At 36.1% G+C, this 25,763-nt stretch overlaps 1 protein-coding gene across 1 annotated transcript in view; it reads right to left on the bottom strand.

Moving 5' to 3' along the window:
• Positions 1 to 4,828: 4,828 nt before the first annotated feature.
• The window catches only part of DCDC2 (doublecortin domain containing 2), a 163,220-nt gene continuing 142,285 nt past the window's right edge, over positions 4,829 to 25,763 (bottom strand). Inside the window, exons 8-9 of the mRNA XM_044683530.1 lie at positions 7,251 to 7,523; positions 4,829 to 5,368 (exon numbers count right to left, since the gene is read on the bottom strand). Coding sequence (XP_044539465.1) covers positions 5,264 to 5,368; positions 7,251 to 7,523 — 378 coding nt within the window. The 3' untranslated portion in view covers positions 4,829 to 5,263. The remainder of the gene's footprint in view (positions 5,369 to 7,250; positions 7,524 to 25,763) is intronic.

The following is a 25,763-nucleotide window of genomic DNA, read 5'->3' as shown; positions in this document are numbered from 1 at the left end:
TTCATTGAATCATTCGTTTTTAGTAAGCAGTATGATGTAGAGGGAAGAATACTAGGTCAGGAGAATAAAATTTGAGTCCTCCCTCTGCTACTAGCTAGCTATGTGGCCATGTTCATGTTACTAAGCCTCTTGCCCTTCAGTTTCATCCCCTGGGAAATGATGGAATTGGACTAGGTTGAGTTTTCAATCTGAGGTCTTAGAACTTGTTTAAAAAGTTTTGATAACTGCATTCAATATAAGTGTTTTCCTCTGTTTCCTATGTGTTGCACCTGATGCCTTTGAAAATGTCATTCTACCAAGTCTATAGATTTTATCAGACTGCCAAAGGGATCAATCCATGATAAAAAAAATGTTAAGAGCCCATGAATATCTAAGGTCCCTTCCAGATTTAACATTCATTGTTTCAGTGAAATTCCTGGGCCAAATGTCTGCCTCATACTGTTTTGATGTAACTGGTTATTTGTTTTTAATGGGTGCCACTGAACAGATCTGATCACGTCTGCAATTATCAGGTTCAGTTCTGGGTGCCATATTTTAAAAAGAGACATTAAAAACTGGATAATGAAGCATTTTGGAGGAGGGTAACCACAATAGTGAAGGATATCCATCCAATATTACAAGTTCTGATATCGAGAATTCTCCAGAGCTCCAGAGAATAAAATTAAACCCAAAGGCTGAAAGTTTGGGGGGTCAAATTTCATCTCAATATAAGAAAAGACTTTCTAACAATTGAACCAGTCCAAAACAAGACTGCCCTGCCTTTTGAGATGAGTTGGGTTTTTTTTATTACTGAAGGTATAGAAACAAAAGTAAGATGAGCTCTCAGATGTATTACAAGGGATCCTACTATCAGGCAGTAGGGTTGAACTAAATGACCTCTAAGACCTATTCCAAGATCTCATTATTCTTTAAATTAAAACAAGCAAAATCATTAAAAATACACATCCAATGCAAATAATATATTCTATAAGAAAGTCTATAAAAGACAAGAAAGATAACATTACTATCAACATGAGATACTGTCACAGTTAAATGCTTGAAAGTAAGGCGTAAGGTTAATGAGAAAGTGCTATACTCTGTAGTTACCTCAGAAATTTAGGTTAACTTAAAATTTGTATTTTGTGTAGACATTTTTATATGACATCTTTTAAAATTGTCTCTTCAATACTCTTCCTAAACTAATTTTCTAAAAAAAATGGTTGATAGTTTCCAGACTTAGAAAATATACTAAGTCTTATTTAATGTTTTTGAAAGCCATTAAGGGGCCATCATGACCCACCATCAACACCCAGGGCACTTCACCTACCCCAACATTCTTTCCAATATTTTCTCCCACATCCAATCAATATAGTCCTTCCTTTATAATGTCTTTATACCTAGTGATCTTTTTTTTAAGTGTGTGTGTGTGTGTGTGTGTGTGTGTGTGTGTGTGTGTGCATGCGCACGTGCATACATTTATAGCCATTTAATTCACTAGAACATTTGGTCCCATTAATAAGGTTTCAGGTACTAGAAAATGGCAGGAACCAATACTCATAATGCAAATTAGGGTATAGAAAATCCTGTTTAAAAAAATATAATGCCAGTTTATGGCCATAATATTAACATTTTAAAGGCCACAAACATGAGGAAAAAAACAGGAGGAATAGTTTAATTATTGGAATGAATAAGATGTAATTTGGTTTTATTTGGTTGTATAAACTCATGTCCAAAGTCTAAGATGCAGTAAGTTATTCACTCACTAACTTGAAGCAAATTTAGTTTGCCGTAATACTTGTGTAAAACTAAAAATCAAGAAGCAAAAAATAAATGAAAAAGGAAGTTATGCAGATAGAACCCAAGTAAAAGGTCATATACTCATATTGGATGATGACAGTTATCCTGCCTCTATAGATTTAACTCAGTATCAAGAACCCTATCTGTTGTCAGTTATTAGTAATACACTCCTTTTAAAACAGTACCAAAAAAACCAACCTGGAGATTAATGTAGGGGGTTTTAGATTTTGTCCCATTCAAATACAAATGGTACCCAAAACTGTCAGTAAGATTGATCCAAGTAGTGGATATAAGAGAGTAAACTGTTCCTACAGGGTAAAAATGTATCTTTTGGAGGAGAATTAACTTTTGACAACTCATTTTAAATCATCAACAAGTGATGCACAATTTCTTTCATTCACCGGGAATGATTTTGGCCCTGGTAAGATAAGGTACTTTGAATAGACATAGTAGTATATATTTTTTAGTATTTTAAAAGATAGCTGCTCCTTATTCTCTCTTAAAGTAGGTCATAATTATTATGTCTTGTTAGAAGATGATAAAGCATGCACCTATTAGGGAAGAATCTGTTGCATTTTTTCAACTTTGCATTTTAGTAATTGTGGGTTTTAAAGATCCCTGAAGGGTGCTACATACTTGGAATACCTAATGTAATTATTTCCTTGGGGAAAAAAATTAACTTTTGTTTCATTGAAATGACACTCAAATGATCCGTCAATAGCCTAAACTAGATACTATAATGGAAAAGGGGTGAGGAAGAATTACTATAGAGGGAAAAGGTTTTCCTAAAGAGTCAACTTCCTGGCAAGTCAAAAATATTACATTTGATTTTTACATTTAATTAAACTCCAAAATTAAAAAAAAACTTAAACATGAGTAACAGTGTAGTATTGAAGCCTATTATACCATCTTGTTAATTTTTCTGGGAATACAGGTTTATTGCCCAGTTTTATTTAATTTTTAAAAGATCAAATGGAAACTTTATTCTTATATTTTATCTCAGAAAAATATATTTATGAAATTAATCTATTTCTTTCCAGAATGATATAGTGTGCCCTTATCCTCATATTTTTCTAATACTGCTAGATTCATTAGAAAATTTTTGTACATTTTATAGAAAATATGAAAACATATCTTTGGGAAAATATATCTATTTTACAAGACATTGTTATGCTTTTTTGTAATGTCAACTAATCTGATTTTAACTAATTATTGAACCTAGAGGGGAAAAGTCAAACTTCACATCAAATCCATTACTAGATTTTTGGGGACTCAATCCCCACAATATTGCTCTCAATCGTCTCATACTCTCTATTTCCACCAATACTCCTATAAGAAAAGATTCCCCATTACCATCCTAAGGGATTATTGAAAAGACTTCCTAACAGGTCTTCTTGCCTTCAACCTTCCTATATCCACAATTCACCCTTTATACTAATAAAAGGCTTGATCATTCCCCCAGTGGCTTTCTACTGCCTACTGATTAAAGTTCAATGAAATTTTTATGCCTGGTATTCAAGATCCTCCACAATCTGGCATCCTCTGTCTTTCTAGCTTTCTTCTTTTATCTCAGATAGCACTTTGTGTTGAAACTATTTAAATGTATGGATCCATGTAATATCATGTATTATGGTTATCTGTATTTGTTTCTTATCCTAAGCTATATGAAGGTAAGGACAGTGTCTTATCTAATTTTTTCATCTTTTGTTTCTAGTACAATGTTTCACACATACATAGGTATTTTTTAAACATTCCTTGGTTGGATGAGAAAAAAATGAATGATTTACTAATCAGCCAATTGACGGTACTTACAACCATAAGATGCAATAGATGTAGCAATAGTTGTATCTGAGAAGCAAAGTCTCAATTATTTCCTATGTCTCAATAATGAAAATACTCTTCTATATGAGAGAAATGGATTATTTCTATTAGTACAGTAGCATTGTTCCTTAGTCACACAAAAAACAAATGACAATGTTTTCCAAATTATCTGTCAAAGTAAATGGAATCTTAAGCCAATTGGACTGCAATTTTTTGCTATTTCATGTTTAGTTTTTAACAAAACAAAAGTTAAAGTGGGAGCTTAATCAGAAACTGGTCTCATTATTGTTCTAGCATTTTCCCCCAAAAGTTTTCTCTACATAGTTTTCTATTTTGAAGATTCGAAGTAGCCAATATTAAAATAGTAGTATAGCTAAAACAAGAAAGTGACTTTTTTTCCACTTAAAACTTTCACTGAACCATCTATGAAAATAAGCTGAGACATAAAGCAATCAGGGTCAATACAGTTTAATAGAAAGTCTCTGGATTTGTTTTCTAGTTCTCAGTGTCACTAATCATGCACGCAATCTTTAATAAGCCACTTTTCCAATGACTGCCACAATTTCCTCACCTGAAGGGTGAAGGGGTTGGACTGACTAATCTCTATGGTCCCTTCTAGCTGTCAGATTTTGTTTTTCCAGTAGGAACTATATAACAAGCTCAATGAAACTGGGCAGTAGAGAAAGATAATTTTATGTACTGTTACATATTTTCTTGTCTTTTCCTTTTGTTTTCTGAGAATCTTAATTTTTTGGAAACTTTTTCCTAATATTCAGACACTTGAGAACCTGAGACAAGAGGCAGAAGAAGGATTGGTAAGGGTTGGTTGAATAAAAATTCTACAAGATAAATAATATTTCCACTTACCAAGTGATCTTGAAAATAATGCAGATAACTAAATTAGATAATTTGATTTCTCTCCTCAATTTCAAATCCTCCTAGCTTTTATACTATGTATGATTTAGCCTACAAGGCTTTTAATATCTTAAAGGCTTTAAAGATGAGGCATAGTGGTATGATATGATATGATATGATATGATATGACACGTAGAACACTCTGATAAAAGTTAAGTCTCCTACTTGCAAAATAAACAACCTGGCTTGGTCTATCAGAAAGGTAATAAAGATTTTGGCTGGAGAGGGAGAAAGGAAATGTAAGCATCTAATAAGAACACTTGAGATTAAAGATATCTTTAAATCACAAAGCTAAAAATGAACTGCAACTCGAGCTTTCTAATGTTTATTACCCTAAGGTTTGTTACATACATTTTCCATTGAAATTCACAAAGTATTCTGGGCCTTTCTGAATAAGACTTTTAAAATAGTCTCTTTATTTAACAATCTTTTTATTAAAAATCTAGAGTTGGGGCACATTGAAATTTATCCAATTATGATTGTTACCCTATTACAGAGGAGGAAGGGTCACCCAAATTCCTAACATTTAACTCTTTTAGATGGCTTAAAAAAACATACACACACATACCGACTAAAGAATTTTAGATATTAATATGATTATTCTTGCTATTCTCCATTATAATTTTGAAATTCAATAGGTAGTATTCAGCCATACTGCCACATTATGTGTAACAACCACAAATAACAGTGTTTAAAATTCAAGTATCATATGAAACCCTTAATTTTTCTAATAATCCACATTTTTAAGCATCTATGCCACAGCAGCATACTCCTTGTTTGGTTCATTGTTATCATTTTCCTGTGGACTAGTGATTTTTACTTCAGGCCTTGGTGGTCTTTGAGGTTCTGATTCATCCTAGTGAAAAAGGTATCAAAACAAAAAATATTTAACCCTTTAGATTGCACAGATAATAAACAGGGAGACATGCAGGGAACATAAATCATTCACCATTCCTTTTAAACCAATAACTCTTAATACAAATTTTTAATTGTAAAAAACTTCCATGGGTCTTCTTTTCATCGGCTCTTTTATTCCTTCATTTTCATATGCGACATGCCAGATTTTGAAAGCATTGTCTTCTCTTCTTCAACTTTCCTTTCCCTGACCACAACCTACCCAGTTCCTCTTTTTTATTTATCAGCCTCAGTTTTCCTGATTTCTTCTTCTGCCCTTTAAAAGTCTCTCTTTCAATGGAATTCCTGAACTTCACACATTTCTAGGGAGAGGGGAAGGGAAAATATGCTGCAGTCCCATTCCCAAGACACCTCAGCCCTGCCCCCAGTACTACCCAACACTCAATTCTTTTCTCAATTTTCTCCATTAAGAATATATGTATTTCAGAGCAGCTAGGTGGCTCAGTGGATAGAGAGCAAAGTCTGGAGCCTAGAGGTCATGGGTTCAAATATAGCCTCAGATATTTCCTAATTGTGTGACCATTGGCAAATCAGTTTACTACAAATGCCCAGACCCTACCGCTCTTCTGCCTTAGAAATGATGCTTGGTATTAATTCTACTACAGAGGGGAAGGGTTAAAAAAAAGAATATAAGTATTCCTTGAAATCTGCTGTCTTACTTGATAAAAACAGAACAGAAAATCAGCATAACCCAATAATTGCATTTCATGTGTCTATTTCTTGACACGTTGGTTTGTATTTTATAAGGACATGTGGGGTGCTCATGTGTGTGCATGCATGTGTAAATTATCTCTAGATCTCTATTTAGATCTCCATAGGTTAGAGAGATAGAAATAGAGATAGTGACTAGGGGAATAAAGATATTGATTTGGAGGTGTAGACAAGTGATTTCATCTCAGTGTGGGGGACTCTTTATATGGAAACTCCCTTCAGTGATAGAAATCAGCAACTACTCTGCAATTTGCTGTCTTAAGAACTTCCAAGGAGCTAAGTGATTCATCCACTGCCCACAACTAGACTGTGTCCAGGAAAGGTCTTGAACCTGACCTTCTGGACTTCCAAGGCTCACCCTCTCCTTGTGTACTACACTGCCCTGCAGACTTATATAGATGTTGATATAAGCATATTTATATATTTATCTTTATACTCCTCATCTTGTATATTCCAGACCTTACTGTATTGCTAGTCATCCCTAGGTATGTATAGGTCCTATTCTCCTTAACTAGACAGCAAGTTCAGAAGACAAGAACTGTGTCTTATGCTTCTTTGAGTGCATAGTTCATAGAAGCTTATATATGTGTGCAGAATAATCACATATAAAATTACAAATAGTAATGCAACAAATATTACTGTCTACTTACTATCTCTTCTCTACTTACTCATTTAAATGTGCTTGAAAGTAAATTGTATATATTCAGAGAGAGAGAGAGAAAGAGAGAGAGAGAGAGAGAGAGAGAGAGAGAGAGAGAGAGAGAGAGAGAGAAAGATCTATTTGCAGATTTAAATTTGGTTTAACTTTCAAATGCCCTTGGAGCTGGCTATTCTGTAAAAACTAAAAGGATACCTATTATGAATTCTTTTGCAAGGTCAAGTCTCTTTCTAGCTAAATAATTGCACTCTAATTTATCTTTTATATAAATCTGAATTTTCCTACATTTTGCTTCTTAAGCAGGTAATACTCCTGCTAGAGCAGCACAAATACTATTCACTACCACTAAAAAGAGTAGTCAGATAAGTTTGTAAATTCCTTGTGGGAAGGGACCCTGTCTTCTTTTGTAGCGCCTACAAAATACCCACAAATATATTAGAAAAACTGCTAATACCTCCTTTCGACCACCACCATCACCTCGTGCTAATGTAATCTCTTCCTCTGTCTTCTGATGATGTTCACTGTCGGTAACATCATCCAGTTCCTCACCATTTTCTTCGTTTGTGCCATTTACTCGAGGAGGGTCAACATTCCCCTCTTCAGGGCTTTTCTTGACATCTTTCTCATCACCATCACCATTTAATTCTGGCAAATCTTCCTTCTCTCCCTCGATTTCCTCATTTTCCTTCCCTCCACTTTCTTCTTCATCTATTATTTCTGCTGGCCTCTAGGAAATAAAAAAAAATTTTTAAACCCCACCATCATTTCCTTAAATCAACTTTTTTTGAGGGAGGCATGGATGTCAGTATGAGGGGTGTCTTAAAAGTCTTAGTGCAGGTAAACCATTAAAACTTGGTTTTTCTATATAATATATGATGTATATAGTGTACATTATGTATCAGGAGAACTGTGACATAAGTATATATACATATATGCATGTTTCTATTTCTTGACACATTTATTATTTGTGTATATTATGTACAGGGTCTTTTGTAGGTTATTAATGTCTATGAATAGGCACATATTTATATATACATGTGTACACACATATATGTCACATACTTCCTTCTGATACTAAGTTAGGCAGAGAATAGCTTGAGGATTCAATGAAGAAAATTTAGCAGTTGTCCAAATATGAAAACCTACTTTTATGCAAAGCAAAACTCAATAGGCACCCCTCCACTATTGTGTGAATTTCGATTCATTAGCACAAGCAATAAGTCCCTACAGTGTTCAAGGCACAGTACTAGGTGCTGGGGAGCCAAAAAAGAAAAGAAAGACAGGAAAAAATCAAGTCTCTGTCCTTAAGAATCTTATATCTATATTCCTCCTTTGAGATCATAGGTACATATTAGAAATGCAAACAAGGATGCCCATTATCTCCTCTATTATTTAACATTGTACTAGAAACACTAGCAGTAGCAATTAGAGAAGAAAAAGAAATTGAAGGTATCAAAATAGGCAAGGAGGAGACTAAGCTATCACTCTTTGCAGATGATATGATGGTCTACTTAAAAAATCCTAGAGAATCAACCAAGAAGCTTGTAGAAATAATCAACAACTTTAGTAAAGTTGCAGGATACAAATTAAATGCACATAAGTCATCAACATTTCTATATATTTCCAACACTTCACAGCAGCAAGAGGTAGAAAGAGAAACACCATTTAAAATCGCCCTAGACAATATAAAATACTTAGGAATCTATCTACCAAAACAAACACAGGAATTATATGAAAACAACTACAAAACACTTTCCAAACAATTAAAACTAGATCTAAACAATTGGAAAAATATTGATTGCTCATGGGTAGGACAAGCTAACATAATAAAATTGACCATTCTACCCAAATTAATTTACCTATTTAGTGCCATACCTATCAAACTACCAAAAAACGTTTTTACTGAATTAGGAAAAACTATAACAAAGTTCATTTGGAATAACAAAAGATCAAGAATATCAAGGGAAATAATGAAAAAAAAATGTGAAGGAAGGGGGCCTAGCAGTACCAGATATTAAACTGTACTATAAAGCAGCAGTCATCAAAACAGTAAGGTACTGGCTAAGAGACAGAAGGGAGGATCAGTGGAATAGACTTGGGGTAAGTGACATCAGCAAGACAGTGTATGATAAACCCAAAGAGCCCAACTTTGAGGACAAAAATCCACTATTTGACAAAAACTGCTGGGAAATTTGGAAAACAATATGGGAGAGAATAGGTTTAGATCAACATCTCACACCCTACATCAAGATAAATTCAGAATGGGTGAATGATTTGAATATAAAGAGGGAAACTATAAATAAGTTACATGAACATAGAATAGTTTACTTGTCAGATCTCTGGGAAAGGAAAGATTTTAAAACCAAGCAAGAGTTAGAGAAAATTACAAAATGTAAAATAAATGATTTTGATTATATCAAACTAAAAAGCTTTTGTAGAAACCAAAACAATGTAGCCAAAATCAGAAGGGAAACAACAAATTGGGAAAAAATCTTTATAACAAAAAACTCTGACAGGGGTCTAATTACTCAAATATACAAGGAGTTAAACCAATTGTATAAAAAATCAAGCCATTCCCCAGTTGATAAATGGGCAAGAGACATGAATAGGCAATTTTCAGGTAAAGAAATCAAAAGTATCAATAAGCACATGAGAAAGTGTTCTAAATCTCTAGTAATTAGAGAAATGCAAATCAAAACAACTCTGAGGTATCACCTCACACCTAGCAGATTGGCTGAAATGAGAGAAGGGGAGAGTAATGAATGCTGGAGGGGATGTGGCAAAACTGGGACATTAATGCATTGTTGGTGGAGTTGTGAACTGATCCAACCATTCTGGATGGCAATTTGGAACTATGCTCAAAGGGCTATAAAAGAATGCCTGCCCTTTGATCCAGCCATACCATTGTTGGGTTTGTATCCCAAAGAGATCATAGATAAACAGACTTGTATGAAAATATTTATAGCTGCGCTTTTTGTAGTGGCAAAAAAACTGGAAAAGGAGGGTATGCCCTTCAATTGGGGAATGGCTGAACAAATTGTGGTATATGCTGGTGATGGAATACTATTGTGCTCAAAGGAATAATAAACTGGAGGAATTCCATGTGAACTTTAAAGACCTCCAGGAATTGATGCAGAGTGAAAGAAGCAGAGCCAGAAGAACTTTGTACACAGAGACCAATACACTGTGGTAAAATCGAATGTAATGGACTTCTGTACTAACAGCAATGCAATGACCCAGGACAATTCTGAGAGATTTATGGGAAAGAAAGCTACCCACATTCAGAGGAAGTACTACAGGAATGGAAACAGAAGAAAAACAATTGCATGAACACATGGGTTGAGGCAGACGTGATTGGGGATGTAGACTTGAAACTACCACACCAATGCAACTATCAACAATTTGAAAATTGGTCTTATCAATGACACATGTTAAAACCAGTGGAAATACACATCTGCCATGGTGGGGGTTGGGGGAACCTGGGGGGTTGAAGGGGAAAGTAAGAGCATGAATTATGTAACCATGTTAACTTTTCAAAAAAATAAATATTAATAAATGTTTAAAAAATAAAAAAGAAATGAAAACATCAGGGGCAGCGAAGCCCAGAGACAGGAGATCGTGGGTTCAAATCCGGTTTCAGACACTTCCTAATGTTATGACCACCCGAGGTCAAGGTAATATTATTGGGTAAATCAAGGGAAGCACTGTTATTCAGCTAAGATATGGGAGTAGAGATTTACTTCCCACACCAGCCTGACAAAGTTTCCCTGAAAGAGTTAGAATTCTCAGGTCTGACCACAAATCCTAGTAACAGCTCCTAGCTATCTGTTGGCTTAGAGGTAACCAGGAAGTAAGACTTGATTTCTTGGGACTTTGACAATGTTTGAGGGTTTAGCACCAGCTAGAATTAGATGAAATTTGATCAGCTAAGCTGTTACCATGATCTGACTACTTTTATCAAAGGATGTTGTCTTTAAAAAGTAAGCTGTTTAACTCTTAAGTAATTACTAAAGGCTTGGAGATTAACTGGGTTTATTTGGGTTATTTGACAGGAAGGAAAACTGGGAGTAGGAGAGAGGGAAGTAGGTAACCCTGATTAGTCTTGCCTAAAACATAATGTTATAATATTACTTAAATATAAAGATGTCTTAGGTGCAGAGTTCAATGGGACTTTGAGGGTCTCCCAATGACTCTGAAAACTTAATATGGAATCTGTTAGATGCTGAGCCCAGGGCTATGAAGTCTCCCTGGGTCAGAAGTTGAAGTAAATTTTGTTGGTTTGATAAATGATCTTGAATGAAATAAAAGCTCAGTGGCCTTATCAATACAAAGGTGATTGATATGGCTAGCAATCTAGGTTAACCTTGCCTACCTGCCTATACCAAAATCTCCCTCCTCCCAGGGCCCAGACAGCAGACACCCACCTGCCTCCCAACCCAAGGAAAGAAGAAATGGGGTTAGGGGTCTATGCAGTTCAATTTATACCCATGTCCCAACTGTCAGATTGGCACATGCCCAGGGATGCTTTGCCAGATTCTGAGTTCTAAAGGGGCAAACTGCTTTTAGTACCTACAGAAAATGGCTGACTATTTCTGTATATTACATTAACTGTGTGAAGGGTTAAAGTAAAATTTACATGTCTTCCTTGTTTTTTATCATAGATAAATTTACCAGCAGAGACTGGGACTGCTTTGGACTTAGGCCAGAGTTCTCAGAAGTTTCCCAAGGTCTATGACTCTCTGGAGAAAAACATACTTATGTGAGATTCACCCTTGTCTCGCAGAATGTGTTGTCATCATGACTCTTAATTAAAATTTTGAGACGTGTTTTGCTCAATTGTTTTCTTGGAACTGGGTACCTTGGCCAGGTCACTGGGACCCTGGGAACAAGTATGCAAACTACATTTGGTAAAAAGCCTTCTTCATTTAAGGTCAATAAGATTCCCCTTCTGGAAAGTGGACTTTGAAGTCTCCCTCATGGAAAGGATGCTTTGTGTCTGGGGCCTGGTTACTACCTTTGATGCCATAAGAAGGGTGCTAATCTCTTTGGACCTCAGTTTCTTCAAATGTAAAATGAGAGGGTTGTCGCCAAGGACCTCTAAGGTTCCTATCAGATCTAAATTATATATGAGACAGGTATAACTAGAGACATCAAGAGGGAGGAGAATGGATAAAGGGAGGGAAGGAAAGAGACAGAGAGGGAAAGAGATGGAGAAAAAGAGAGAAAAAGATAGTTATCTGCTTTACTAATCTCCATTATCAGATCCTAAAGGAAATGCAGTCAAACTTATTCCCATGATGCTTAACAAAACTGTTGAAAACTGAAACTGTGAATGAACAGATGAAAAAACATTTGATAAATGCTTACTATATGCCAAGTACTGTAAGCACTCAGAATACAAACAGAAAAAGCGAGACAGTTCTCATCCTCAAAGAGCTCACACTCTAATTGGGGGAAAAGACAATGTATGAATGAAAGTTTAACTTCAGGACAGATGGAAAGGCCCTGGAGATCCTAAGAATTCAGAGCCCCGGGGTCCTCATATAGGCAGGAGAGACGCTATGGAAGGAATAGGGCAATATGCTCCTCTCTCATCAAGCAATGTAAGCAGTCAGGCAGCTCAGGAGAAGGAGGAAGGCCAGGGAGGGGGAATTCCGGTGGTGGTGAGTCTTCCATCCCTCTACCCAAAGTCACAGCTGTTCTAAGGATGCCCAGGGGGCAAGAAATAGGGGAAAGGAGGCCAAGGGAGATAGGTGCCTCTCATGCTGATACATCTTCAAGCCACCCAACTATCCCAGACTGTGACCATTAATCAGTCAGTTATTTCTGAACACCGGGTTGTGTTTGGCAAATACCTGAATAATTAGACTAAATCTGTTTTCCATCTAGCTGTTAAGTATTATGCAAACATAACTATAATAATGATCCAGGTACAGCCACCAGTATCATCCTCAGGATATTGACAAAGAGGGTGCTATTTAGGTCCTAATATTGGGGATTTGAATGCAATTCTTTGAATATTCTACAGTGACCTAGGAAGAAGGCAAGAAAAGGAGTCTCAGAAGAGAAGAAATAAGTAGCTAAAGTAAGATATGTGAATATAATGGAGTACTACTAAGTGGTACCAGTGAAGCTCTGGGCTTGGAGTCAGGAAGTCCTGAATTCAAATCTAGCCTCAGATACTCATGAGCTCTGTGAACTTGCTCATGTTACTTAACTTCCATTTGGTTCAGTTTTGTCAACTGTAAAATGGGTAAAATACCAGCACCTCCTTCCCAGGGTCGCTGTGAGAATCAAATAAGATAATGCTTATAAAGCATTTAGCACAATGCCTGGCACAAAGCAAGCACTATGTGAATGCTTATTCTTTTCACTTCCCATGCAAAAAGTGCTGAAAGGGAAAATGTTAAAGAAATCTAGGAGAAATTTGCATAAACTGACACAGAATGAAGTGAGCAGAATCAGAACAACATATACTATCAACAAAATATTGTGAAAACTAACAACTTTAAAAGACTTCACAGCACAATGACAAGCCCAATGACCAACAAGGCATGATTCCAGGGGGTCAAAGACAAAGGATGCTACCCAGTTAATATGTAGGAGGAAACGTACTTTTATGGGCATGACCAACATAAAAATTTGTTTTCCTTTGACTATGGATATATCTGTTTCAAGGGTTTATTTTTCTTTTTTAGGTAGGGAGAGGGGTTTGGGGATGGGAATGGGCGCAAAAAAAAAATTAATGCTTGTCCATTGATACAGATATTTTTTAAATAAGTCTGAGCCTAGGAAACTCTAAACTTGATTCAGTGCTCAGCAGAAAAAGTTTTATGTATATTATATTCTCAACCATTTAAAAAATAAAATAGATTCTAGGGTCTTGAATATGTATCCAATCTGCCTAAAACTACACTAGAAATCCTTTCCCCCAATCTCCAAAGAAAATCTGGGTAAGGCTCTTTTTTTCCCTTCCACACATGTTTATTGGACTTTGTTACCCTTCCACAACCTCATGAGTTCTTTCAAGACAGCCCATAAGGTTCATTTTAACCTTATTTCATTTGTACAAAATTGATGGTAGAGGGTGTACACAGTGTGACTTGCCTGAGGCTCATAACATCCTCAAGGAATGATACTGAATATAGTACATAATTTTGACACAGCTTTTACAACTCTTGTTTTTCCAGAATGCAAGGTTTGAGATCAACCACTCAGTTCCCTTCAGTCAGTTAGATGCTTTGCATCCAAAATGTTTTTAGAAGTCTCTCTCATATATTCATTTGGCTAATATGTCTGTGATATGAAAAAGAAAGAAACCCAAGAATCCCTGGGTGACTATAAGGATAACCAAAGGGAGCCTCACACTCTTGCACAGCTATGCTAACTACTGAGTCTTGCAATATTTCTCTTCCTTTTTAAAGGGTCATTTCCCCTTATACCACTTCCACTGAAAACCTCTTGAAAATATTGCTGCATGCCAAAAACCAGACTACAATAGAATAGAAAATATTTGAATGTTTATTTTACTGAATATGGTAAAATTATTTTTAAATTACTTACTGAATACAGCATTTTATAGTAGAGTGTCTAACTAGAAACCAGAAATGCTACAGAAATCAATCAATAACAAATATTTATTGAGCAGCTACTATATGCCAACCTCTGGGGGCTAAGGACTGGGAAAACAAAAAGAGAAAATATACTATCACATCAATCAGCATAAAACTCTCTACAAGTTACTACCCCTATCAGAGAAAAAAATCTATTTTTCTTAACAGCTGAACTTGTCTTGAATTTTTTTAGTTACAAAAGAAAGTGCTTTCTCTTGTTACAAATACGTTCTCTTCTTCCATTATACATATCTTGTCTGGTCCCTAAAAATGACTAACTTTGATACAAAGAAAATAACACCACCCCAACCCAATTGTTTGGTCACTTCATATTGAAATTAACACTTCTATTCCCTCAACAACTGGCTAAAATATCAGTGCAGCCATTAACAAGCAGGTTTATCCTTTTGCCCCATGATTTCTGTGAGCTCTTCCCAGGCCAGTTATTTGAAAAGTCATCAAGAAAGCCACATCTCATTAGCTCTGATTCCAGAATTTCAAGGATATTCTTCTGATCTGATCAATTTGAATGAAGAAATAAGATTAGGTAAAAGACTTATAATCCTTTAAAATATCCCAGGTCTTGCACAAAATATGTTGGTACAACAGTCCTAACAACTCAAGGCAAAAACACTGCTATGACATATTTGTAATGAATAAATGAAAAGCAATGTGCTTTTTGGTGTAATCTCCTTTGAAGGAGCCATTCAATTATTAAAGATGTTTCCAGTGTGCACATCAATCAAGCCATCCCCAGAAGGAACACTACTTTTTTCATATGAATATCCAGAAAATCTATACTTGGCTTATTACCTGTAAGAAAGTCAAAAGGACAGTCTTTTTCACAATGAGGTGGGTGATCACAGTAGCAGGATAGATCTTATGGACAAAGTGAAGGACAGAAGCCATTAGAGGAACTATAGGTAAAAAAAATATTGAAGAGGAGTCTGGTTGTCTTCCCCTCACTCAGATTCCTTTGGTGAGGATCACACATACTATGATTTATTAAGGAGAATTGGACTTGGGCTATAGCACAACCTTCAATCCCACTTGTTTACTGTTAAAAGCAAGAGCTTTATATTTGAAAGTCTCTCGGGTCCCTTTTAGTTCTATAGTTCTTTGATCTCATAGTCACAGAGAATAATAGAAAGGGATCTGGACTAAAAGCCCAGGACACTAAACTACAAGTCAGGAAAGAAGGATCTCAGGAAACAGATCACAACTGTAAAAGGAAATGAATGAATGAACGAAACATTTAGTAATTACTTGCTGTGTGCAAGGCACATGGATACAAATAGAAAAGGAGCTCACATTCTAGTGGGGGAGGCAATACATATGGAAAGTTTCAGGTGCAAGTCAGATGGAAACTGCATGATTCTGAAGGCACAGTAGCCTAGCAGATGTAAATTGTCTCTTCTACAATGTTTTGTTTTGTTTTTTACTGATAAAATGATATTAGTTTCTGCTATTAAACCATTTGACTATGCCAAGGACTTTAGAGGCAAGAACTTTTGGGGAAGGTCTTCAGCAAATGTGGCTGTAACACCTACAAGAGGAGTTTCCAGGCTATATTTTCACAGAGGCTGGTTGCCTCCCAGGACAATGGTTCAGTGTACTGGGCTTGGAGCATTGTTTTTCCCAGAGTGCTTGGATTCAGGGTCCTGGACTGTTTCAGGATCTGGAGGAAGATGGTGGTGGTCAAAGTAGTAGTGATGATCTGATTTGCTTGGCACATGTTTTCCTCAGAATGTCTTTACTGCTTCAGGTAGGCTGACTTGCCTGTGTGGTGCACAATAGTTGGTTGGAAGTTGGTACAGATGGCTGGACCCTTTTCCATAAGAGTTTCCTCCCTGGATGATCACTGTGAGAGGTACAGGCTAAAAGAATGGCAGTGGTCTAGGATTGATGCCGCCAATTTGTCAGCAACCTTTACTTGCAAAGATAAAATAGATGAGCTCTCCCTATATAATTATTTCTTCTCAAAATGAATGATGGTAGTAGGGACTGGGTTGGAATCAGGTATGGTGAGTTGGGTAGAACTGCTACTCCCAAGGCTGCTGGGCTCATGATTCTAGCCTGTCCCCAACAGGATTTGAAGGATAATAATGAGAAGATGGTGCAGTCTGATTTGCTTACATATAGTTTCCCTCTTCCTCTGGATTTCATGCTTCTTCCATGATAAACGATAAAGTAATGATGGTGAATTCTGACACATTCTCTCTGTCTCTAACTCTGACTGACTCTATCTATCTTTACCCCCTCCCCATTAGTAGAGCAGTTAAAGCATTCTTAGCTAGTCCTAATGAAAATATTCTTCAAAAGGTGGAGGAAGTGATGAAAAGGACTGATTTCTGTTTTTCAAGGAGAAATTAGTTGCTGAAGCAAAAATTATAAATCTTGGGAGAATTTAAGGTAGAGGAAAGTAGAAAGGCCAGATATAGCCCAAAATCCATCCTAGAGTCAGAAAGGATAGACTTCAAAGAACTCACAGAAAGGATCAGACTTAAGATTCTATGGAGGAAATTAGAGCAGAAAAGATGGAAAACTTTCAAAAATTAAAATCTGAAGAACAAGAATTCTTATGAGGAAAAGGGAGAGTATTCGGGGTTGGGGAGTGGGGAAGATTCACTAACTCATGAAAGAACCCATAGCTTTATTCAAGTTGTGTGAAAATGGGATCAGATTTGCTCTGCTTGGCATTAGAGGACAGAACTAGGAACAATCCAGGGAAATTACATTGAAGCCAATTTTGTATAAAATTAAGAAAAAACTTACAATCAAGCCTATCAAAAAGTAGAAAGATGTGCCTCAGAAAGTAGAAGTTTCCTAACTGTTTTCCCTGCTTTGTCTCTCCCTTTTCCACCATGGATGAAAAATGATACTCCTAAAGCACATTTCCTGGCACATGGTGTATACTTAATAAAAGCTTTTTCATTCATTCATTCATCCATGTCATTTTCCTCAATAAACTCCAGTAGTTCCCTGTTATCCCTAGGATTCAATATAAATCCATTTGTCTGGCATTTATAGCCTTTATCTACCTGTTTCTAATCTACCTTTTCAGTTTCCATTTACATTACTGTCCTTTCTACACTCATGGTTCTAGTCAAACTCTACTCTGCTGTTTCCCCAAAATGACATTCCATTTCCTATCTCCAAGTTTTTTCCATAGGCTATTTCCCACATCATTCAGTTTTCATCTCTTCTTCTTAGAATACTCAGTTTTCTTCAAAATTCAACTCTAGTACCTCTTCATACATGAAATTTTTTCTGATCATCCCCTCAGCTATTACCTTTTTGTCCCCCAAAAGAAATTACACTGTATATATTCTGTATACATTTACTTTGCATATACATATATGTGCATATTTTATTTGTCATTCTTTCCCCAGTATTAAACATAGTCCTTAACACATGGTAGATATTTAATAATGCTTATTGACTGATTAATGATCACTTTGGGTTATATTGGAGAAAGGACTCTTATTCAGATATTATTTGAAACAGAGGAGAACACAAAGAGATTGGAACTCGATGTTTAAACCTATTAGAGGAAATGGATTCATTAGAATATGACTAAGTAAGTATTAAAGAGGGGGATGATGTTCAATCCATCAATGAGTAAAATTTAATGCATATCTAAATTCCTGTAATATTTTTATGGTGCTGACATACTAGCTAAGTGCACAAAAAGTGTGGACAAATAGAGAGAACTCTTGTGAGTTTGTTGATGAATCAGGATAGAGTCCATTTGTAGAACTGAGTTCTGTCATTCTTAATTCTAGCTTTGAGAAATATAGTCTGACCAAATTGTCCTGAAGGTCCCTTCTAGATCTATGATCTTGTGATATAATCATATTTAAAATAAATGTAATTTCTGAAGAAGAAGCAATCCTCCATGAGTTATCACAGAATACTCCAATGAGACCATATTCTATTAAAGGACAACGTTCTCCACTCTTGCTCCACCAAATTTGCCTTCTTTTCTTCTACCACAACAATCATTTCAAAAATACCAACTACTATTACCCACATTTATATTGCACTGAAGATTCTAAAGTATTTTCCTCACAAATATTATCTAAGGTCAATAGTAAAATATTATTATTATACTCACTTTAAAGATGAAGAAACCAAGCTTTGGAAACTTTAAGAGATTTTACAAGGTCACACTGCTAGTTAATGGCAGACAAAGACAATTTTCAAACCCAAGTCTCTTTTATTGGTTATCATCATCATTTTAATGACAGCTCCAAATCTTATCCCTTCTTTGATCCTTCTCTTTCTTTCAATATAAATTTTAAAGCTTTTTGTTTGTTTGTTTGTTTTATTATTTGTTACCAGGCCAGAGTCTTCTAATTCCAAATGAATCCAATATTATTTTTACTACATGATAAGATCAAATAGAACTGTCAAACAACAGAAGTTCCTACCTAAAAATCATATACTACAAATTTGCATATCAAATCTATGTTCATAGGAAGGATATATAATTTCATAATTGTAAAAACTCCTTCCACCTAAAACTTAGAGATTAAGTGACTTCCCTGAGGTAAAAAAACTAGCTAGTAAGTGTCCTACTTCAAGTCTTCCTAAGTTCAAATCTAGAACTCTATCCATTATTCCAAATTGTTCTCATGATCTACACAGGAATAAGTATATACAGATATACATGTACATATAGACACATATACTATATGTATAAGTATATATATGTATGGGTGCATTTGTCTGTGTACATAATATTCATTCATTTAAATCAATAAAATTTTATTAAATACCTGGCATATGCAAAATATTATTTTAGGTACTGGGGATACAAAGATGAAAAACAATGAAATGCCTTCCCTTAAAGAGCTTACAATCTAACTGAAGGATATCTTGGACAAATAAAGAAGGTAGAATGTAATGGTGGCAAAGAAATCATCAAGAAAAGTAGCTCCATGAAAAACTGAAGTTGGAGAGATTTTCAGCTAGGGGATCTTAGAGGAATTATGGAGTTAGATCTATAGAAGGAATTCCTAGAAGTAAGTTGTCCAAAGAAATGTTCTCATTTTACAGATAAAGACACTGGGGTCCAAGAAATATATATGCCTCACCTCAAGTCATACAACAGTCGTCCAACCTAGGTCTAGTCAAGAAGTAAGCAAAAAAAATATATAAAGTGGCAATAGTAGCAGGGAAATAGATTTCATGCACTGAGAATGATCTTTTTGAATATACAAAATAAGGAGAGGGCATGGTAAAGTTTAAAAATTGCTAATAATCTAGTTTGGAAATAGTGTGGTACAGTAGGAAAACCACTACACCTCTAGAATCAGAGGAATTGACTAACTAATTTAACTTTCTTGGGCTTCAAATTCCTCATCTATATTGCATGACTTCTGGAGTCTTCTTGAGGTCTAGATCTTTGATCCTGTAATTCTATGTGTGGTATGTATAAAACAGTATTAAAAAGTAGTATAAAATAAGGCTAGCAAGTGTGCAGGAATCTTGTTGAGGGTTTTCAATGTTTGATTAAGGAATCTATATTTTATTCTACAGGTAACTGGGAGCGACTGGAATTTGAGTCTGAGCACATTAGATTACTTAGGTAGCTTTGTGAGGATTGTAATGAAGGGTTGAAGCAAAAGCTCTTGCTCTTGCAAACCAACTGTAGCAGCCCTGACAGTTGGAAGGGATGGAATGTTGACCCTGGTCTCACAGTAAAAAACGTTGGAGCCAGGGAGTATAAATATTACTGGAGAACCAACTGAGGGGCCTTTTGCTTTGGGGCTTTTGGGGCTTTGCCAGATTTCCCTTGACCTCTCCCTTGGCATCCTGCTATTCCCTGGATTTCCCCATTGGGCCCTGGGAGGGTATTTTTGGTGGGTGGAAATGGTGGGAACTAGCTTCTATAGGCAGGCAGAGACAACCTAAACCAAGCCATCACCTCATCTAGTAATCTGCTGAACCTTATTACCTCAGGGCAGTGAAATTATCCCTGAATGAGGGAGCCCACCTCCCTCAGCCTAACTCCCCTCCCTCTTCTGTGACCCTCCCCCCAGCACCAGCTTCTCCCTTAGTTGCAATTACCAGACCTCAACCCCTTTTTCCTCAGCTTACCCTTGGCATTAATAAACCCCTTTAGCTTTTATACAAAGAGCTTCTGGTGAATCATTGTACCCACTACTAGGGCAAAGGCTGAAGAGGGAAGGAAATAACTTTCTTTTATTTCTTGAGGGCTAAACCAGACATCCATTTTGGGCAGGATGTGGATTCGCTTCCTCTTCCAGTAAGCTGGGATTTATTCTCCAGAAGGGAAGGGCTCCTTACTCCTCCCCTCAAGGGAGCTTAGAAAAACAGCAGGAGGCTGAATAAAACCTTCATCCAGGCTCTCACAATTTCTGGCTGACCTAAGTTGCTCTGTATTAAGAGATAGCCTTCCCTGCCTGGAGACCCAGCTGATCACCCAGAGAGCCCTCAAATACAAGCCTCATTGACTAGCCCTATCATATCCCCTTTTATTCCATAACAGGATGAATTAGAAGAAGGGAGTCAGTGAAGTCAGGGAGATCAGATCAGTTAGGAAACAAAAAATCCCAGGGAAGAACTGATGAAGACCTAATATTCACGTGAGTAGAAAAGAGATGAATTGTGAGACAGATTACAGTGGCAGAATCAACAAGATTTTGCAACCAAATGGATATGCAAGACAAAGAAGAGTGAAAAATTACTATGAGGTTTCAAGCATAGCTGGCTGGAAAGATGGAGATACCAAAAGAAAAAAAAGGAAAGTCAGGATGAGGCAGAGATAGAAGGAGGGCATGTTATTTTACTAGCATAGCTGGGACACTAGGGTAAAAAGATATATATAGGAGGCAGCTAGGTGGCTCAGTAGATTGAGAATCAGGTCTGAAGATGGGGGATCCTGAATTCAAATCTGACCTCAGACACTTAATAGCTATGTGACCCTGGACAAGTCACTTAACCCCCATTGCCTATCCCTTACCACTCTTCTGCGTTGGAACCAGAACATACTATTGATTCTAAGATGGAAGATAAAGGTTTAAAAAATTGTAAAGAAGACATAAATATTATTATCTTTAAACTGATGCAATGGAAAAGTCATTGAACTGGCAGTGTTGGAATTGGTGTTATGTGACCAGGGTTTGCAACTGGGCTCCATCTCTAACTATGTGACAACCTTGTGTGATCCCCTTAACTTTAGTTTTCTCATCTGTAAACTTCTGAGGTCCCTTCCAACTCTAAATATATGAAATCCCTATTTCACCAACAGGTAACTAAGATATAGACAGACTGAATGGCTTATTCCAAGGTCATGGACTTGGTGACCAACTTGGAATTAAGTTTCGGAGATGGCAATCTTCCTCCTGACCTTAGCACTTCAAGGATGGCATGATTTCCCTCACACAATGCTGATCCTAACCCTAAGCAGACCATCATCTGGTGGCCCACCCTCTAGAAATGATTCTCACTGCCCCTAGCTAGGCTGGTGACCCTTACATATTGGCAGGACTTCCCAGAACTTGTACTTGAGAAGCCAGGCTGACTTCCATACTGAACGGAAGCACTACATAGGGCTTAGCAAAGAAGTCATTCCATTACACACAAGTTTCACGTGTTTACCAATGAATTAGCCTCTTATCATCTAAGGAGCTAACAAAATTAACAAGCAAAGCATTCTATCATCCTTAAGATGCAGCCATTGAGTTGCAGGGAACTTTCTACACTAAATCTGTGGTAGAACCAGGATTAAAAGACTACCTTGGTCAAAGAATTTATAGAATGTGTACATATTTGAAGAATGTGTTATAGTTACCAAGAATTCTCATGTATGTGCATATATACATAACATATATATGCATGTGTGTATAAAATATATGGGCATATATAGTTGTATATTATATATGCATTATATACTATATTAGGTATGGTATGGTTGCATATGTGTGTGCATATAATATATATTATATACAAATTTTACTTCTTTGTTCTTCATAACAACCTTATGCAGTAGTTTAGGAGAAGTATTGTTAACCCCATTAAACAAGTGAGGAAACCAAGGTTTAAAGAAGTTGACTTACTTGTCCAAGGTCACAGAGATGGTGAAATGCAAAGGAAATGAATTCAGTTTTAATGTTCTTTCTTTCTTTTCCTTCCTTCCTTCCCTCCTTCCTTTCTTCCTTTTTCTTTCTTTCCTTCTTTCTTTTTAAATCCTTACCTTCTGTCTTAGTACCAATTCTAAGAAAGGAATGCAAAGGTAACTAATTGGGGTTAAGTGACTTGCCCTGGGTCACATAGCTAGGAAGAACCAGAAGCACGATTTTTACCCAGGTCCTACAGACTACAGACCTAGAGCTCTATGCACTGTGTTACCTAGCTGCCCCTACATATTCTTTCCAAAACCCAGTGCTGCCTAATAAAGTTTGGATGCAAGGTCTAAAGAAAATTGTCATTTGCATTGCAAAAAGAACTATAACATATTTTCTCTTTACCTCATAATTCCAGAAAATTCTATTTCTTTGTTGCTAACTCAGTATCTCCCAAAACTTTTTTCCATGTTACAGCCTAATCTCTCTGAAGACACTATTTTCAATTTTAAAAAATTCAGAATGCAAAATTCCTAAGGCACAAAAAGTCTAATAAAGTGATCTTAAAGTGAGATAAGACTAAATTTCTATCTAAAAAGGAGGGAAAGGTAGTTAATAATTTAATGAAAGCTGAGAGAGGAAGGAAACGGCTGCCTAGTGACATTATGGTTATTGGCTATAAAGACAGCTCAACAAGATTTATCTTAATTACATCATCATGCCACAGTTCATTAAGAGCCACATTATCAAAGAAGGACACATTACTGCAATGGCTATAAATCGGGAAGATTTTTTATATGTATATACTTTAAGACATTTTTCTTCCCTGTTACTGAAGATATTAATGTCACATTTCAGTCCAAGCTAGTTTATTTATATGTCATTATAGCATAACAAAAGATAACTTAATATTTAACCATAATAAGGGAGAAAATATTGTTATTATCATGATCATCATGATGATCATGCTTCGCCAGAGTCCAACAAGGTTGTTGTAGTATTCACTACCCTTTACCCAAGCTGTTCACTGGCCTGATGATATTATAGGGTATAGGAATCACAGTGAGAGCATATAAAACAGACTACTATACATTCAGCTTCATAGGATCTGAATATTTAGAGCTGGAAGGGAAACGAGGGGACATTCAATCCAACCTGGTCACTTTCAAATGAGGAAGCGTCCATGAAAAATAGAAATTTTTTTTCTTTAAAACAAATAGGAGTTCTTAACCAGGGGACTATGAACTTATTTACTTTAATATTTTTATAATTACGTTTCAATATAATTGGTTTCCTTTGTAATCCTATGCATTTTTTGCCCTTAAAAACACTATTCTGAGAAGGAATCCTTAAGTCAAGACTGCAGAAAAGCTCTATGACACAAAAAATGCTCAAAGTCCCCTGTTTTAAAAAGGAAAATTCAGACATCATGATTTTTTATTTCCCATTATCAGAAACATTGTATGTTCTAATGATCCCAGTGTTTTATCATCAGTTCTCTTCCACTCAACATTCTCTACTTCAATTTTCACGTCTATACAGATGAGAACTAAACCCAGTCCAAATGTTTCTCAAGTGCCTATCTCATACATGAGCAGAAAGATAACTCATTCAATTCTGGACAAAATGAATATGAAAGGCTGGTTGAACTTTACGGTTGAGTAATCCATTCCTAGTGAAACATAATAAAAAAAAGTGGAAGACACTTCTCCCTGGATATCCCAACAGCCTCTTAAACTCAATATTTTTAAAATAAAAGTATTCATTCTCTTTCCCAAATAAGCCCCACTCTCTTCCTGCCTTTCCTCTTTCTGTTGATGGGTACTATTCTTCCAGTAGCCTATTCTCAAAATTTTGCAGTCATCTTCCATGATTTCTTCTTTGCCTTACATATCTCAAATGCCTGTAGAGTTTCTCTCAAATTAGAGCCCTCTTTCTCCATGCCCAGGGCTATAATCCAAATATTTATTACCTCTTGCCTAAACTGTTTCAATATCCCTTAAATGAAGTTTGGCTAACAAACTAAAACCTCTTTTAATTCTGGAAGATTTTTCTACTCTCCCTCTGATACCATTGCTTTGCTGAATTTTTTTGAGATTTGTTCCATCCATCTATATCACTCCATCCAGATCTTAGTTGAACATATGTGTTGAAAGTGCCAAACGTTTCCATTTCCATGGTAACTACAATCATTCCTCACTCAAGCTAGATGTGGTTTTTAAAATAAGTTTTGATTTTTAATTATTTTAAAGTACTTTTACTTTTCCTTGTCTCCACCCTTTGGACATTTTTTTCTAAAAAATATAAGGGAATCAATCACAAAAGGGTCTACAGGCACCAAAACAAACAAAAGCATGTTATTATAGTCTAAAAAGTTGGCCTGCTAAAACAGCATTGACATATTTACTCCTACTCAAAATTTTTTCATGTCACATTCTCTCAGTTTACAAGCAAATGTTGATTTTTCTGACAGTTCCTGTTTGAAAGCCCTGTAGGTCCTATGATAAGTTTACCCTCATCACTGACCCATCATCCAAAAGACCATAAACAGAAGGCACTCATGGATTCTTGTTGATGATAAACAAAGAAGTCAACAATAGACATAACCTTCTCATTAGTTCTGGATGTGATTTAGAAAGCTAATATATTAGAACAAGAATCTGTAACTTGAAGAAAAGAGCAAGGATTTATCAGCAGGGCAGGTCCTATAAAAGGCATTATCTCTCATCTATCTGGAATGAACCTTCCCTCCCCATTTCTACCAATTGACATCCTTCCTTCAGGTCCTAAACTCAGATGCCATCTCTTGGATGATATTTCCCTGATCCCCTCTCTCAAGGTAGAAATAAGCCTCTGGCCCTTTAGTTTCTTGGACTACTATTTGACCTCTCCTATGTACTTAAAATATTTTCTAACTTGTGCTACTTATTTAGTACTCAACATCTTACTGGATGACAGAATCTTGAGGCTGAGTATTATTACCTCTTGCCTGCACTTTGCTCTTTGGATATCTCCATCTTTGAATCTTCTAAGATTAGCTCAGTGCCTTGCATGTGTTAAGTACTTAATAATTATTTGTTAAATAGAAATATGCTGATATGTGATACAAGTTACATCCATGTCTCAAATCAACTCCATAAATATTTATTAAGAATCTACTAAACACTGGGAGGGGTGGGGTACAAATAAGAAAAAGATAAGATTTCATTTGATCAGAGGTGCTAAAGGAAAATGCAGTTACTTAGAAGGTTGTACACCTTC

Source organism: Gracilinanus agilis, chromosome 1 (genome assembly GCF_016433145.1).
Source record: "Gracilinanus agilis isolate LMUSP501 chromosome 1, AgileGrace, whole genome shotgun sequence".
Lineage (NCBI taxonomy): Eukaryota > Metazoa > Chordata > Mammalia > Didelphimorphia > Didelphidae > Gracilinanus > Gracilinanus agilis.
The sequence above is the reverse complement of the archived record's forward strand: the minus strand, read 5'-3'. Positions and strand labels throughout refer to the sequence as shown.